Genomic DNA, 16,414 nt, shown 5'->3' on the forward strand with positions numbered 1-16,414 from the left:
TGCAGATCAGTCCATCGGAGCCAAGGCCACTAGAGGCCAAGCACGCGGCGTGGCCAGATCTCTTAAGATCGGGCATCCCAAGCCTGCAAACAGTCTTCCAATTCACCAACCCCTCCCTTTGCGCGGCATGCTTCCCCTCGTCCCTCGCCCACACGAAGTTCCGTGCTATCTTATTGATCTTGTCTCTGCCCATTTGAACAAGAGGATGGCCATGGCATGGTAGATTTCCCGTGGCCATAAGCAGTCTTGGCCGTGCAAGTTTTTTTCCCAATCAACCCGCTTGGCCATTTCACCCCGAAAATCCACTGGGCTGTTTCCAAGTTCCAGCAAAGCCGAGCCCTGTGGCCCAGAACGAGCCCAGCATCCAATGATTTACCAAAAGGGGACCCAGCCCAGCCAGCCCACGGCCACTTCTTCCACCGCCGCTGCACGTCGCCGCCTCGTCTCGCGTGTTGACTCCGGGAAAGACAATTTCTTTCTGCTCGGCGGCCATGGCAACCCCCGCGGCGGCGCCGAGGCACAGCTGCGCGAAGCTCTCGGTGGCGGTCGAGGACCCCAAGGCGCCGGGCGGCGGCGGCATATTCGTCAAGGCCACGTGGCTCCCCACCCGCTTCTCCCTCGCCGTCACCGACGGCGCCGGCGCCTGGGTCGCCGACGCCTCCGACGCCGAGGTGCGCCTCCGGGCCGAGCAGTGGGACCAGCCCGTCGCAGAGTACCTCGCGCTCGCCGAGCGCTACCTCGCCTTCCACCAGCCCGCCTCCACCTACTCCTTCCACGAGGCCGGCAACGGCAACCGCAGGGTACGTTCGGCTTGGGTCCCTTCATCATGTTGGCTTTGTTTATGTCGCGGGCTGATCTGAAATGAATCCTAATTAAAGGGCAAGTTGAAATCCGTCTAGCTGACTTCATTGGGTTCAGAGAATGTTGTTTGATGCGTGAAGTACAGTATCATAGTTCTTCACCTCTTATTTCCCTAATTTCGTCACGGATTTCCCATGTAAGAGTATCGCTCATCCAAGAGTAGTATATCTATAGTGAATAATTAATCAGTGTTTTGTTAGGCCAAAACAGTAATTACTGTTCTAATGTCATGGGCTTCATAGTAGTGATGCTGTGACGGTGATGTGCTTCTCTTGCACCCAATTTGGAGAGCAATTTGTGATGGTGCTGTTGCCAATGTACAGCCTATTAAGAGTTTAAGACAAGACTTATCTCTCCCTCTGTCCCGCACCCACCTGACTTCCATTCGAGTGGTTGAACTTGGGTCTTCCTAGTCTGTCAAGCAGTTCCAAACTTTTCTAACTCTTGTTCGGTTTAGTTGAAAGACAGTTGCAGACATACAGGAGTTAAAATTTGAGAACAGGGACGATTTGGTATTAGCTGTAGATCAATTGCCAATACATGTGTTTAACCTGATATATTGTGCTAACTATTTATGCACTTTAATGATACATCAGTTTTTCCAAACTTAATATATAAACCAGGACTTTTTTTTTGAGGTGAATAGAAACCAGGTCTTGTTCATGAATAAACAAAAATAATCTAAAAAAATGCATGGTAGTGTCTGCTCATCACTTCCTTTAATAGTGATTCACATTCTCCATTTCTCGCTATATTGATGCCTTAGCAGCCTGTTTGAGAGCCTTTGAGGTACTATTATTTCCAATTTACTCAGATGATATGACAAGTTGAACTTGTACTGACTACTTGATAGTTGTCATTCTGAAGTATGGATAACGTTGAAGACTATTGTCTTAATTGGATAGAGGTCTATGTGGTCATAAGTTTATGTTGAAGTGAAGTCCTTCATGCTTTATACCTTGACTTTCACCTTATGGAGGAACATGAACATGTCCTTATCTAATTGGTCTGTTTTATTATCTGATATATTGCTTTTTTGTACCATGTAGTTGTCATGGACATTTGAAAAACAAGGTACCAAATTGGAATGGCGTTGGAAACTGCAGCAGTCACCCCACACACAGCAGACTATAGCTGAGGTTTTGGATTTTCTAATGGATGCAAATATACGCTTGAGTGTATGTCCCTTGGCTCTACTCCTTTCTTTCAATAGTGCTGTGATATTTTTTGATTACTTGCCAATTCATGTGGGGTTGCAAGTGGACAGGCCTACAACCTATTATGTTTAATGATGATATTTCACTTGCAGTTTGTTCACTTTGCGCAAATAGCGAAATAAGTAGTTGGACCGGGCCAACTCGCCCAAACTTGCATCCATAATTCTATGAAATCAAACGAAGATTTATAACCATATTATCAGGACTGTAGGATGAACAATTCGTCAGGATATGGCTGAACTTTTCTACACCTTGTACATGGTGTGTTTAAAATGTTGGCTTTGTTTATGCAGGAAGAGGTTGTCAGGAAGACACAATCATTTGACAAGCTGAAACAAGAAGCTGAGAAGTGCTTGCAACAAAGTGAAAGATTTAATAACGAGAAAGCCGATTTTGAGCAAGCTTCCTTTACAAAGGTGCAGTTCCTAGTATCAACTTATCCTATTTGCTAATGATGATCCGCAGTGGAGTTCCATTTCGAATTTGTGTTACTTCGTCATTTTAAATAGCCCTGTTCCATGTGCAGGAAGACTACTAGTCTACTACTATCACAGAACACACTGGTCCATCACATTTCCCCTAATAATTTAAATCAGTTATCTTTCGTATTGACTTTTAAGAGCCAGCACTGTTTTCATTCAGTTCTTAATTAACTGGACCTCTGAAGGCTTGTGTTTTTATGTCTTTATCCGCTGCTTGGTACTCACCATTGTGCCGTTGCTGTAGTTTGTGGCTGTACTGAACTCGAAGAAGGTCAAGCTCAGACTGCTCAAGGACAAGATCGCTGCACATGAAGCAGCAAACAAGGTGCCGAAGGAGGACGAGGATAACGAGTCTTCAGACAAAGGGCCGGGGGAGGAGGACGAGGGTAACTCAACTGACAGGACGGAGCCGTTCGAGGAAGATAGCGACAAGGACGCGAGCGTCAAGGATGAGCCCTCGGAGACAGGGAGTGGCAGTCTCCACAGCTCCCCGGAGAAATCCGCCGCCACCTCGACCTCGAGGGGCAGGAGGGGACGCAAGAGGACGAGGAAATGACTCTGAACAAAAAGCAAGCTGACTGGCCAGATTGACCATGGCAGGACCTACTTGGAAATGTTACAGAGTCCTTAGTGATGTATCCGTCATGTTCCTCGAGTATCCTAGTCATGTAGCACTTTGTCAAAATGTTCTTCACGTGTTTTGTGTTTTGCTAGCGGAAGGCCCCAAAGCTAAATTGCGTGACGAACCGATTAAGGCAATTTCTGTAGTTTTAGTAATACTGTACTAGTTTTTAATGGCAAATGGCTGCATTTCTCCACATATGTTTTGTCCCGTGCCAATAGTATTCCTGCAATCGTTCTCATGTTTCCCCTTGCCTAGAGACAATTGAAGGTCAATGCAAGCATGTGTTTCTCATTGCACAACGAGCAGGCTGCAATATCAGGATTCATGTATAATAGTAGTGCTAGTGACGCGTTCGACCTGTCCCTTTTCATGCTTGGATTTTTTTTTTGAAATAAACGAATAAACAAAAAGGCGTAGAATAGTCTTTGCTCACGTGTGTTTAATTGCATTTGTGGAGCAATCAGTCTTCATTTTTTCTAGAGTCAAAGTTTCAGAGTTCAGACGGGGTGGACCAAATAAAACTGTAGAATCCATGCGGAACAACACTCCCTGCTGTTGACCACCTCTTCCCGTCCCACCATTGGGGGAAGAAGCATGGACGAGCAAGGGAGCGAAAGAGACGAAGGAATGGATCAAGAAGCAAAGATCAGGTGAGGATTGCTCGCTAAGCTGATCTATCATGTTCTTTGGGAGCACAGTTTCTTCAGATGATTTTTCTAGGGGTGACGAGAAGGATTTCCTTCTCGGCCAGTCAGTTGCCAGTGGGCTGGCTTTAACAGAGTACTCGGTGAGAGCTTCTTTTTTGTTCCTCATCATGTGGCTGTTACTTATGTTTCCGTGGTTCATCATCTTTGAGGCTCTTCATCTTTTCGTGGATATATCTCGATCAAGAACACCCTTGTTATGATTCTTTCGCTGGGTTGACCCGTTTACTGCCATGTTTAAGATGGTCTCTCTTAGATTTGCTATTGGATGATTTCGCTACCTGACTGGAATTTGCATGCCAGGTAGACACCATGCATTTCTTGGGTCTCTGATTTGCATCCAAATTTTGGGATATATAGTCCAAGCGCAGCTTGAAATGTCACTGGAGGAAGACCACCAAGCGACACACACCAGTTTTGCCAGGAGGAAGACCACTAAGTGACACACACCAGTTTTACGCCTCCAAGCAACACACATCGTCGACACGCTTGCTGCTCCGACATAGTCGAGACATTATCGCCAAGGTCTACATCACCGTGGTTCTCATCGACATCGTCGTCCACACCACGCCGCCGCCACACAACAGCGTCCACATTGTGGACATACAAGATACAACGACGACGCCCTCTAACAGTACAACTGCAAGGCACGACGCCGGCACTGACTGCGTCCCAAGACACGACACTGACGCCGGCATGTTCAAACAATTTGTAGTTTTATTTCTATCGATATTCCGCCAAATGTCTGAAAAAATATGTTATTTAGTCTCTTTATTTGATGAAACTTCCTATCTGATATGCATCCTTACGTTCTACGACATAATCTTCACAACGAGCTTGCAATCTAAATTCGCACTAAAGCAACATATATTATTCTCCTCATGTTGGAGGAAAGCAAAAACATCTTGGTAAGGGATCTCCTCTAGCTTGGATGAGTGATCAGCCCTCACACCACTTCCAAATTGACTAATTATGAAGAAATTTCGACTTGGTTTAGGAAAACCCTTGTATCCCATTGCATCCCTATCCTGAGGTGGTCAAATGGTTTGGGGTTCCCATCATGCATCTACACATGATACACAACCTAACTGGCGGACTATGGCTCTAACAATACAAGGACACACATCCTAGCAATAGGCCTAAGATTATGATCAACGCTCAAGCGGCTACCCTAGCTCTCCGTGTGCAACCACTATCACTACAAAGGAAGACATTTTTTTTGACAAATCACTTTCGTCATATTAAGGCCAATTTTCGTCAAGGATTACTTCGCGGTGACAAAATTTGATCGTCATGGGGTTCGTCAAGGAAGCTCCGTCATAAAATATCGGGGGTGACGGTATGCATTTTTTCGTCAACGTCAAATGTTTGATGGTGACGACCTACAAATTCGTCAACATCAAAGGTTCATTGTTGACAGACAGGTTTGTCACGAAAAATTGCAACTTTCGTCAATATCTAAATCTTGGGAAGCTTCTGATTGGTCCAAAAAAGCATACGTGGCCTTACATGTGGGTCCATTTGGCTTCGACAACATGGGTCCGACGGCGCCGACATGGATATCTCGGTGGGACCCACAAAATATTATGACAAGCTGGACCCACAATATTCCGACCGGTGGGATCCACAAAATTCAGACAAGTGGGACCAGGTTGTTGCCGACATATGGGTCCCAATAATGCTGACCGGTGGGACCCACAAATTCCGACAAGTGGGACCAGTAAATTGGTGCCACGTGGTTTCATTTAATAGTGACGTTGTGACATTTTCCGTCACCTTTTGAATTTGACAAAATTTGAGAGCATTTGAATTATTTGCGAAATTTGGGAAACAAAAAACTCGGCGAAATATCAAAAAGTAGACAATAAATATCATACTTAAATGGTGGCACAAGAAGTATATATGTCTCTCACAGTACCGAAAGATTCATAAGAAAATTACAATTGGAACACAAAGAAATTAAAAGACCTATGATTAATAATGTTGTAGGACGGTGGTGCAATAGATTAGTTGCCCCGGGATTGAGACATGGATGGTGGCCGGGATGTCCTCAAGAGCAAATTAAGCACGGCATCCATTTCTGTCAGCCTCTTTTCATAAGCCGCAGTCTTTTCTTCTTGGGCTTTCTTCACAGCCTTCAAGTTCTTCCTCCCGCTTCTTCCCGATCTCTTCAAATTTTTCATCTTGTTCTTGCAGTCTTGCCTCGCATGTCACCGTGGTACGTTTCAGCCGCCTCGTATGGAGTTCTCGCTCTTGATCTCGCCGCCTTTGTTGTAGCTCTCGATGCGTGTAGCCGAGACGTAAGACTTCCCGGAACTTGTTGCGACGCCCAATCTTGGTAGGAATGTGCCGTTGCAGTGTGGTGGATGGGCTTTTCTCGCTCGTAACTAGCCGAACAATTTGCAAATCAGCCAAATCAGGTTCATCTTCATTGCGTGGCGCCGCTTTTTTGCCACCATTTGATCCCGCATAAAGATTACAATCATTGCATGGACAACATACAAAACTCGGATTATATTATATTGTGCTAATAAGAAATATTTCTTACATATGCACTTTTTGCTTCAAGCACTCATAATGTTATCCTTGTTAGTGTGTGTGATTCTAAAAAATTCAATTGGAGAGGTTTCTTCTTCCCGTCGCTTAGCCTTCGCTTGAAAAATGTAGAATGCACATTACCATTGTACACCGTGTATGACGAAGTATGAACCGTATTGGGAAATTCAGTAACACTTACTAGATGTTCCCGATGAGCAACATAGCTTCGAGATCCAGTGGTATGGAACTCGTTTCACAGCCTTCTCTCGTTCTTTCCATTTATTACACACAAGTCCCTATGTTCGAGACATGCATTTTATTTATCCAGCATCGTAGAAATGTAAGAATTCAGCAGTCGTTATCGAAAGCAATAACGTTTATGTACCTGGTACTTCTCATCAAACCATCTTTTCACCAGCTTCTTTCCAGCCTATTCTCTTCTACATGACCTCGGCTTCTTGAGATATGCTTGCTCCAAGCGTGAGATTTTTAATTTTCGGCCAATACTCCTTTTTAAGCCTATATCGGAACCGCCGAATACTAACTTGCAAGCATATCAGTGCACACATCTTGAGCCACCTCATCATTTTTGTCCATATTAAACTTTCCCTTCAAAATAGTGATGCATTAATCAAGTAGATTCTTAGATAGATGATCATGTAGCATACTAATTAGGTTAAACCAAGATTGTACAGACTCACCGCTATCGTACTTATAGCATGAGGAATGACATGTTTGAGAGTGTCATCTTTCTTGTACCGTGTCCAAGGTGTTGCAAGCGGCATTTTTTCACGGATGTGAATACCAACCTCATTGCTCAGCCTTTGCCGACCGGACATAATCCTTGGGTCTCCCGACACCAGGAGTGAATTCAATTGGCATCTTATTGCCACCATTTCTTCTTGTGTACTCATGTAGTCCATGGCCCATGGTACGTCTCGCGTCCACCTCTCTTTCTCTTACTACCGCCGCATGTTGTCAATGTCTCCGAAATAAGAGATATGAAATGATTCTCTTTTATATGAAAATATGCGGTACAGTTGTTTAGTTTTTACAAACTTTCATACCTTGCCGCTCAAAGTTTACAATTTGATTGTCCTCAGGAGATGAGGTGCTGCCTCCGCATGTCATGATCTGGTTAGGTGAGGGTGCTCCTTCAGTTGTTCGGACCAGCAAGTGGCCATCGGCTCATCGATGACCCAGCTTCAGGTTCAGCTTGTTGCCATTGATCTTGTTGCAATGTTGGATGGTGCAACTTGAGGTATGGATCGCTTCTTCGTGCAACTATTGCAGTAAGAAGCAACTATCTGCAAGCAAAGTAGAGGCTACATTAGTAGGAAACATTTAGCATGTACGTATTTCCTATCATAGTTCAGTACATAGTTCCACGTACCCGAGCCGAAGTTTTGCCGACAAGTGCGCCGATCCTCATCCGAATGAAGATCATCATCGCCAGTAGCTATCTCTTCCGGATTCGGTTCATACGAAGGGTCCTCTTCGACCTCCATCTCTTCGCAGACCGAGTCCTTTAGATTGTTACTAGTTCCTATTTGTACCCCACCATACACTAATGTACGTGCAAAACCGGAGAAATCTTTCTGAAATTTGTGGGCAGTGTCCATATTTTTCAGCGAAATTTTTTTCCATGCGTACTACATTTTCTTGCATTTGTTTCTCCTTGGCAAGCTCATATGCCGGCTTGACGGGGTTTTGTGTCTCCGCTGAAATAATCGGAAGAGCGGAGCGTGAACAAAACATAAGAGGGCGCCAATTCCATAGAAAACAAGCAAATAATTGTCTTTCCAAAATATTGTACAAAGAAGAAATGATTGAAAACATAAGAGTCTACGTATGATGTCGGCGAACAAAACATAAGAGGGGGCATATGGCAGGCTAAGGGACATCATGTGCTTTTAGATATCTACTCGTAACAAATAATTGACACATAATGAGGTATCGGTAGTTCAGTCCTATACCGATAGAAGTTCGTATATGTGCTGATAGAAGTTCAGTATATGTGCCGATAGAAGTTCAGTATATGTGCTGAAATTTGATTTTTGACTTTTGAAAGACATAGATAAACAAAAATTGTGGAAATAAATAGACCGATGAAACAAAGTACATGATTAAAAAACTTCATTACATTGTTAAGACGTGCATTGCACGTGCAAACTAACTAGTTCCATAGAAAACAAGCAAACAATTGTTCTAGATCAAACTCGCTTCCTCCGAAACCGACGAATAAAAGTCTCGAAGCAATGTCGTTGTTCACCGTAGCTCGTCAGCTGTTTTCGGCAACGGCTGGAATTAGTTCAGCTAAGTGTTTCGGCAAACAATTGTCTATGCAAAAGATTGTACAAGCAACGGGATGGCAAAGATTGTATAGCACGGCATGATTGTCTCTCGCAATAAAAACGATAAACCCTATACGTATGATGTCGGGATTGGATCTATCAAATATGCAAGATCTAGATATAGGTCAAACGGGCGTGGTAGACATGTAAAACCGATCTCTCGGATCTAACCATCCGAAAACACAACAACAAGCCGATCACCGACAGATTTACCTTGGCGTTTCTTCGAGCCGGCGCCTTCTTCGGCGTGTGTGTGCGATTTTCCTTCACCCCGACGTTTCGACGACCGCCGGCCATGGCGACCACCGGCCGGGGAGATAGATGCGAGATGGATGAACGTCCGGCGAAGACACCGGATCGGGGTGAGCACGAGAGGATGAGGTCGGGTGTGTGGGTAGTTAAGATGCTCGTAAATCATGGGGTAGAGGCACGACGTATATAAGGGAGGGCGAAATATTTGATAGGTGGGGTGCGCGGGAGGAGTGGAGGGAACAAAAAATTTGGGCGTTTTGGCAGCCGGCGTACTACAATTTGGAGGGAACAAGTTTTTGCCGTGAAAGAAAAAATATTACTCTGAAAATGGAACTCGTACATGTATATTTTAATTAAAAATGACGTAAAACGAGTAAAACTCATAATAAATGCTAAATTCAATGTAAAATCATCAGTAACTAGTGGGACTGAGTAAATGTTGTGACATTCATGTGCAAAATTCAAATTTAAATTTTTCATGAGGTTTGGTGTAGTTTGATGTGAATTTACACAAGTGAGGACATTTTCGGCGTAACGGTCGAATCGTCGACCCCGAAGTTGTAAAACCTTTTGCATGTGAGGTATATGTGAGAACACATCCCACATATACATGTTATTGTTCACACATGTGAGATTTTGTCTGAAAACACTTGTGGAACCTCATGTTGGTTGGGTCGATCCATGTGTGGACCCACATCGATCATGTCGGTGAAGGGCTCTTTTTCAAGCAAGCGGCACTTCAAATACTCAGATTGAGCTGCAAATTTTTGTGAGTGGTCATGAAGGGTAGGTATGTGTGCCTAAGGAGTTTCAGATTTTTCTGACATTTTTAGGTGTTTGTTGATTTTTTTATTAAAAAATGACATAAAACGAGTAAAACTCATAATAAATGCTAAATTCAATGTAAAATCATCAAGTAACTAGTGGGACTGAGTAAATGTTGTGACATTCATGTGCAAAATTCAAATTTAAATTTTTCATGAGGTTTGGTGTAGTTTGATGTGTTGAAGTGATGCCTACTTTGGTATAATTGTGCACTTCGTCCACAAATGAGCATTTGTTTTTTATGTATGTTGAAAAATGACTAACATGCCATAATTGTTCCGACCTAACCTATAGTCCGAACAAAGGCATGTAGTCAACATGTTGTTGTACATTTGAAGTTGTAAATCATATGGTTTTAAATAATTTTGAAGTGCAACTTTATGATTCAATGTATTTTTGCATGAGATACTTTGTGTTTGACTTTTGAATAACTTAAAGGATAGCAACCACCATCTACCCCACAGCCTCATTAAATAGCGGTTGTAGGCAAGCTACTACTACTTATTGTATTTATAATGCCCCGGGTTGGTTTTGCCTTCTGCCCTCCGTTGTTCATGCGGTGAAGCAAGTCTCCTTCATCTTCTTTCTCTCTCTTTTCTGCTGAAAAACTCTTTTCTCTCTGAAGATTTTCGTTTGTTTTGAGAGGTAGGAAAATATGTTTTTACATGTCACTACTTCACCTCACCTCCTTTTTCTCTCGTTTGTTGAAAATCCTTTTTGTCCTCTCGAATAATCTTGTTTGTTCAGATCTATGGATATATGTGTGTATGGTTTCGCATCTATGGATAGATTTCTATGAATATGCCCTACCTACCCGTATTTTTTACTAGCTTTGGTAATTGCTAAATATACACAGGATGAACCGTGTTGTTTGTGGTTCGATGGGCAATCATTGTCACAGAGGCGGGAGACTCTCGCTCATTTCGTTGTTATCTTGGAAGCAGATTTGATGACTTTATGGTATATATCCTTTTTTAGAATGTATCTTTTTTGTTGACAGATTCTAGACTATATCCTTATTTTCTCGCATTTTTGTTCTACCGTTTTTTCAGATCGTGCCTTGTTTTGTGAGGAGGCAGTTCAACAACCTTGTTGGTAATATCTTCTTTGTCGTTACATCGGATGAAGTGAAGTACAAATTTCATGTTAAGAAAGGCAGTTCGAAGACACGTGTTTTTGGTACTGGATACCAAAAATTTCTTCATGACTACGACCTGAAAGTTGGTGACTGTATCATGTTTGGGTTTGATAGTGCTCCTGAACTGTTTGGGATTTTTGCAGTAGGTCCTGATGGCACTGAAAAGCATCGTGTCGATGGTAATTCTGTTTTATCTTTTACCATGTGTTGCCCATTTTTTTAATATAACTGATGTTATATCTCCTCTTTTTTTATTCTTTTATTAATTTTAAATTTGTATGCAGAAATTCCAACTGCAGCTTGTCCACACTAAAGGTGTTATGCTTACTACTGCTCAAACATTGAAGAAGGAACAACTTCTCCGTGAGCGTGGTCTTGGTCTTGGTGTTGTTTTTGTGCACACCTTGACGAATACTGATTTGAAGGGCAATGGACTGGTATAATTCTCGTTTTCTTTATGTAATCTTAGTTATCCTTTATATCCTTCCCATATATAATTTAATTTTTATTATTCAGCGTATACCGAAGGAAGTTGTTAGGTCCTTGAATATCTCTCGAAAGCGGGGAGGCATGTTTTTTTGTTGATGACTATGGCTACCACCCTCGTGGTGCATACTACACTACTACCGATGGAAGGATGAAGTTCGATTCCCGCTGGTCGGAGTTTACTAAGGAGTACAACTTTGAATCCGGGAATGTTGTTCTCATTCTTTTCAACCAGGGCGGCCGTGGTGGTATTGAAGTTTCAGTTGATATCCTATGATATAATCTTTATCATATGATATAATTGTTTTAGTCTACAATTTGTGTGTGCCCATTGTGTGTTTATGTCATATCGCTACCCGGGCCGCTCTTGTGTGAAGGGATTGTATAGTGGGATTATGTAGGGGGTAAACTTTACGATTGACTATTTGGTCCCGCATTTTTTCTACCGCCGCTCAATTTTCACCGATTTTAATTGTTCATTTTTTGCAAATTAATATGTACTTCCCCGGGCCTTGGGAAAAACGTAACAAGCCCACTAGGCCGGAAGTTAAACAACCGGGTATGATTGCCCAGTGTTCCAAATAACAAAAGTAGAACATAGTCTTTGAAACATGACATAGTTTAACCATGAACCTCCAGGGGAACAACTAAACAGTAAACTAAATTTAGTGGAGAACATGAGGGCCAACAGCCGGACCGACGAGCGGGACGAGGCCAGCCCTGACGTAGTCCCTGAGGAACTTGCCAAAGGCAGCGTGCTTCGCCTTGCTAGCAGGATTGTGCTTCTGCTTGCTACCTTTTCCAACTCCCGTCGCGTGCTGGATCAGACACACGAGATCGTTCGGGAAAACCCCGCCGCAGAATCGGCAATGTGGCTTTCCGTTACGACGGAAAGGGATCTCGCCGCCTTCGCCTTCTTCGAACGAAGCGGCTCTTCCGGTCCCGGTCCTCCTTGTCGCCGTCAACGTCCTCGCAGTCTTCCCGCGATTTTGAAAGTAAAGAAGAAGTGAGAGAAGGAAATTAACTGAAATACAATTGAAGCATTAAATATTTTTGTATGAACATTATTAAGAATTAATCATGTAGAATCAACATTTATGATCCAGATCCAACCATACATAATTACTTCACTAATATAAATAACCACCAATTTAAACCGTTGTCACAACTTGTTCATGGGTAGTCCAATCATTATTTCAGTATTATAAGTAAGCACCAATTTAAGAGAAAATGGTGATTATAAATTTCATGGATCAGTGGATCAATCATTTGTTCCCCGAAGATGTACCGATTCATAAAACAATATGGATTCATGACGTCAATAAGCAGGAATTGAACAAAAATTATGGTCATAAATTACATGCAACAGATAATTCACTTGTTCCCCAAATTAAAATGATGTACACACTATGCTTTCATCGTATAAATAAGCACCAGTTTAAGACAAATGGTGATTATAAAATCCATGTATCAGATCAATTAATAGTACCTATAATATAATTCTTGTAATCATAATCACTCTGGTATGATTCATATTCGGATGAATTTAAGTTTGAAATGCAGTGAGCGTTACACTAAGCAGGAATCATTACAGTTGAATCAAGATGTGCATCAAATATTACAGATCTACTAACTACAAACCATAAATCAGATGAGCAAGAACCCCAGAATCATCAATTTGTACAAGAAGTCGTTGACAGTGGCAAATCAATCTACCCTATGAGCAAACCCTATGGTGAACAAGAAGATCAAGAAAAACAGGGGATCGATCGGAATAGTAGAGTACCTCGCCGCAGCTTGTCGGAGGCCTCCTCTTCGAACTCGTCGCACTCTCCGGGGCCATATAGCTCGCGGTACCGCCCGGAGTGGCGGTAGAACGGGTCATTCGGATCGAAGCCCCGGTCATCCGCTTGTGCCGCGGGAGCGAGGACGTCTCCCGTGGCCTCATCAGCCGACGGCGACCACGGCCGGTTGGGCGGAGCCCTCCACGGTCACGGCGCGGCGAAGAGCGGCTCCAGCTTGCGGAAGAAGATCCCGCCTCCGCGACGTCGACTACTACCGGACCATCGCCGTCGCCTCCGTCGACGTTGACGACCGCACTCGCCTCCGGCTCGTCTCCGCGAACACGCTTCATCTTCGGGATCTTCGGTGGAAGGGGAGGTCGGTGTTGCGCCGGTGGAGGTGCAAGCGTGGTTTTTCGCCGGAGATTGGGGAATAGAAGTTGCGGGTGGGAGAGACGATGGGGCCGATGGATATACGTAGCGTGCCGCCGTTTGGGTTCCTCTCGTCCGACGCGTGGGTGTGAAAACGTGGATTGCTGCATGTAGTCAGTCCACTTTCCCATTACTTTGACATGGGTCCCACGCATGACGGATGGGCTGGCACAGAATTTTCAGCATGGGTATTAAAAACTCTAAAATATTTGAAATACGAATTAGTGATCACACATAGCCTCTTCTTGAGTTTAGGGGATGAATTTTTGAAAATTTTCAAACCAAACTCGCCAAGATAGCATGCTAGCGTCATTACCCACATGTTGATGCACCCTTATGCCAAATTTTTTTCTAGTTTGTTATTTTCCATGGAAAGTGTTAGCCACACATTGGCCAATACACAAGGTTTGGAAAGATTTCAACAAATTTTCAATTTTATATGAAAGTTTGAGTGTTTGGTGAAACCTAGGTTGACCTAATTGCACTAAGAGGTTGTCAAACCTTTTTCCAAGTGAAACTTCTGTTGTAGGGTAATGTGGTGACGTTAAATGCCCCAAATCCATGGTGGTTTGGTCAGTTTTTGGCGATTTCCCTCTTTTCGTCCGAAAACCCCTCGTTCGACACATGTCCACCATGGGGACACCAAGCCACCAACTCCAAAAATCAAAACCCATAGCAAGCAAGGTGTGATATCACAATGTGCACAAGTGTGCCAAATCATGCCCCAAATCCATGGTGGTTTGGTCAGTTTTTGGCGATTTCCCCTCTTTTCGTCCGAAAACCCCTCGTTCGACACATGTCCACCATGGGGACACCAAGCCACCAACTCCAAAAAAATCAAAACCCATAGCAAGCAAGGTGTGATATCACAATGTGCACAAGTGTGCCAAATCATGCCCCAAATCCATGGTGGTTTGGTCAGTTTTTGGCGATTTCGCCCTCTTTTCGTCCGAAAACCCCTCGTTCGACACATGTCCACCATGGGGACACCAAGCCACCAACTCCAAAAATCAAAACCCATAGCAAGCAAGGTGTGATATCACAATGTGCACAAGGGTGCCAAATCATGCCCCAAATCCATGGTGGTTTGGTCAGCTTTTGGCGATTTCCCTCTTTTCGTCCGAAAACCCCTCGTTCGACACATGTCCACCATGGGGACACCAGGCCACCAACTCCAAAAATCAAAACCCATAGCAACCAAGGTGTGATATCACAATGTGCACAAGTGTGCCAAATCATGCCCCAAATCCATGGTGGTTTGGTCGGCTTTTGGCGATTTCCCCTCTTTTCGTCCGAAAACCCCTCGTTCGACACATGTCCACCATGGGGACACCAAGCCACCAACTCCAAAAATCAAAACCCATAGCAAGCAAGGTGTGATATCACAATGTGCACAAGGGTGCCAAATCATGCCCCAAATCCATGGTGGTTTGGTCAGCTTTTGGCGATTTCCCCTCTTTTCGTCCGAAAACCCCTCGTTCGACACATGTCCACCATGGGGACACCAAGCCACCAACTCCAAAAATCAAAACCCATAGCAAGCAAGGTGTGATATCACAATGTGCACAAGGGTGCCAAATCATGCCCCAAATCCATGGTGGTTTGGTCAGCTTTTGGCGATTTCCCCTCTTTTCGTCCGAAAACCCTCGTTCGACACATGTCCACCATGGGGACACCAAGCCACCAACTCCAAAAATCAAAACCCATAGCAAGCAAGGTGTGATATCACAATGTGCACAAGTGTGCCAAATCATGCCCCAAATCCATGGTGGTTTGGTCAGCTTTTGGCGATTTCCCTCTTTTCGTCCGAAAACCCCTCGTTCGACACATGTCCACCATGGGGACACCAAGCCACCAACTCCAAAAATCAAAACCCATAGCAAGCAAGGTGTGATATCACAATGTGCACAAGGGTGCCAAATCATGCCCCAAATCCATGGTGGTTTGGTCAGCTTTTGGCGATTTCCCCTCTTTTCGTCCGAAAACCCCTCGTTCGACACATGTCCACCATGGGGACACCAAGCCACCAACTCCAAAAATCAAAACCCATAGCAAGCAAGGTGTGATATCACAATGTGCACAAGGGTGCCAAATCATGCCCCAAATCCATGGTGGTTTGGTCGAGTTTTGGCGATTTCCCTCTTTTCGTCCGAAAACCCCTCGTTCGACACATGTCCACCATGGGGACACCAAGCCACCAACTCCAAAAAATCAAAACCCATAGCAAGCAAGGTGTGATATCACAATGTGCACAAGGGTGCCAAATCATGCCCCAAATCCATGGTGGTTTGGTCAGCTTTTGGCGATTTCCCTCTTTTCGTCCGAAAACCCTCGTTCGACACATGTCCACCATGGGGACACCATGCCACCAACTCCAAAAAATCAAAACCCATAGCAAGCAAGGTGTGATATCACAATGTGCACAAGGGTGCCAAATCATGCCCCAAATCCATGGTGGTTTGGTCAGCTTTTGGCGATTTCCCCCTCTTTTCGTCCGAAAACCCCTCGTTCGACACATGTCCACCATGGGGACACCATGCCACCAACTCCAAAAATCAAAACCCATAGCAAGCAAGGTGTGATATCACAATGTGCACAAGGGTGCCAAATCATGCCCCAAATCCATGGTGGTTTGGTCAGTTTTTGGCGATTTCCCCTCTTTTCGTCCGAAAACCCCTCGTTCGACACATGTCCACCATGGGGACACCAAGCCACCAAC

At 44.1% G+C, this 16,414-nt stretch overlaps 1 protein-coding gene across 1 annotated transcript; it reads left to right on the forward strand.

Moving 5' to 3' along the window:
• Positions 1-491: 491 nt before the first annotated feature.
• Positions 492-3,414, forward strand: LOC124700539 (DNA repair protein XRCC4-like). Its single transcript, XM_047232647.1, has 4 exons — positions 492-800; positions 1,911-2,039; positions 2,372-2,494; positions 2,805-3,414. Exons 1-4 carry the CDS (start codon positions 492-494, stop codon positions 3,114-3,116), a joined length of 873 nt encoding a protein of 290 aa, XP_047088603.1. The 3' UTR covers positions 3,117-3,414.
• The last annotated feature ends 13,000 nt before the right edge of the window (positions 3,415-16,414 follow it).

Source organism: Lolium rigidum, chromosome 3 (assembly GCF_022539505.1).
Source record: "Lolium rigidum isolate FL_2022 chromosome 3, APGP_CSIRO_Lrig_0.1, whole genome shotgun sequence".
NCBI classification, from domain to species: Eukaryota; Viridiplantae; Streptophyta; class Magnoliopsida; order Poales; family Poaceae; genus Lolium; species Lolium rigidum.

Excerpts from the sequence above, each read along its gene's own strand:
- LOC124700539 (XM_047232647.1), top strand. The coding sequence starts at position 492 with ATGGCAACCCCCGCGGCGGCGCCGAGGCACAGCTGCGCGAAGCTCTCG. Across the intron at positions 2,040-2,371 it reads ATGCAAATATACGCTTGAGT|GAAGAGGTTGTCAGGAAGAC; the intron begins GTATGTCCCTTG and ends TTGTTTATGCAG. Across the intron at positions 2,495-2,804 it reads AGCAAGCTTCCTTTACAAAG|TTTGTGGCTGTACTGAACTC; the intron begins GTGCAGTTCCTA and ends CCGTTGCTGTAG.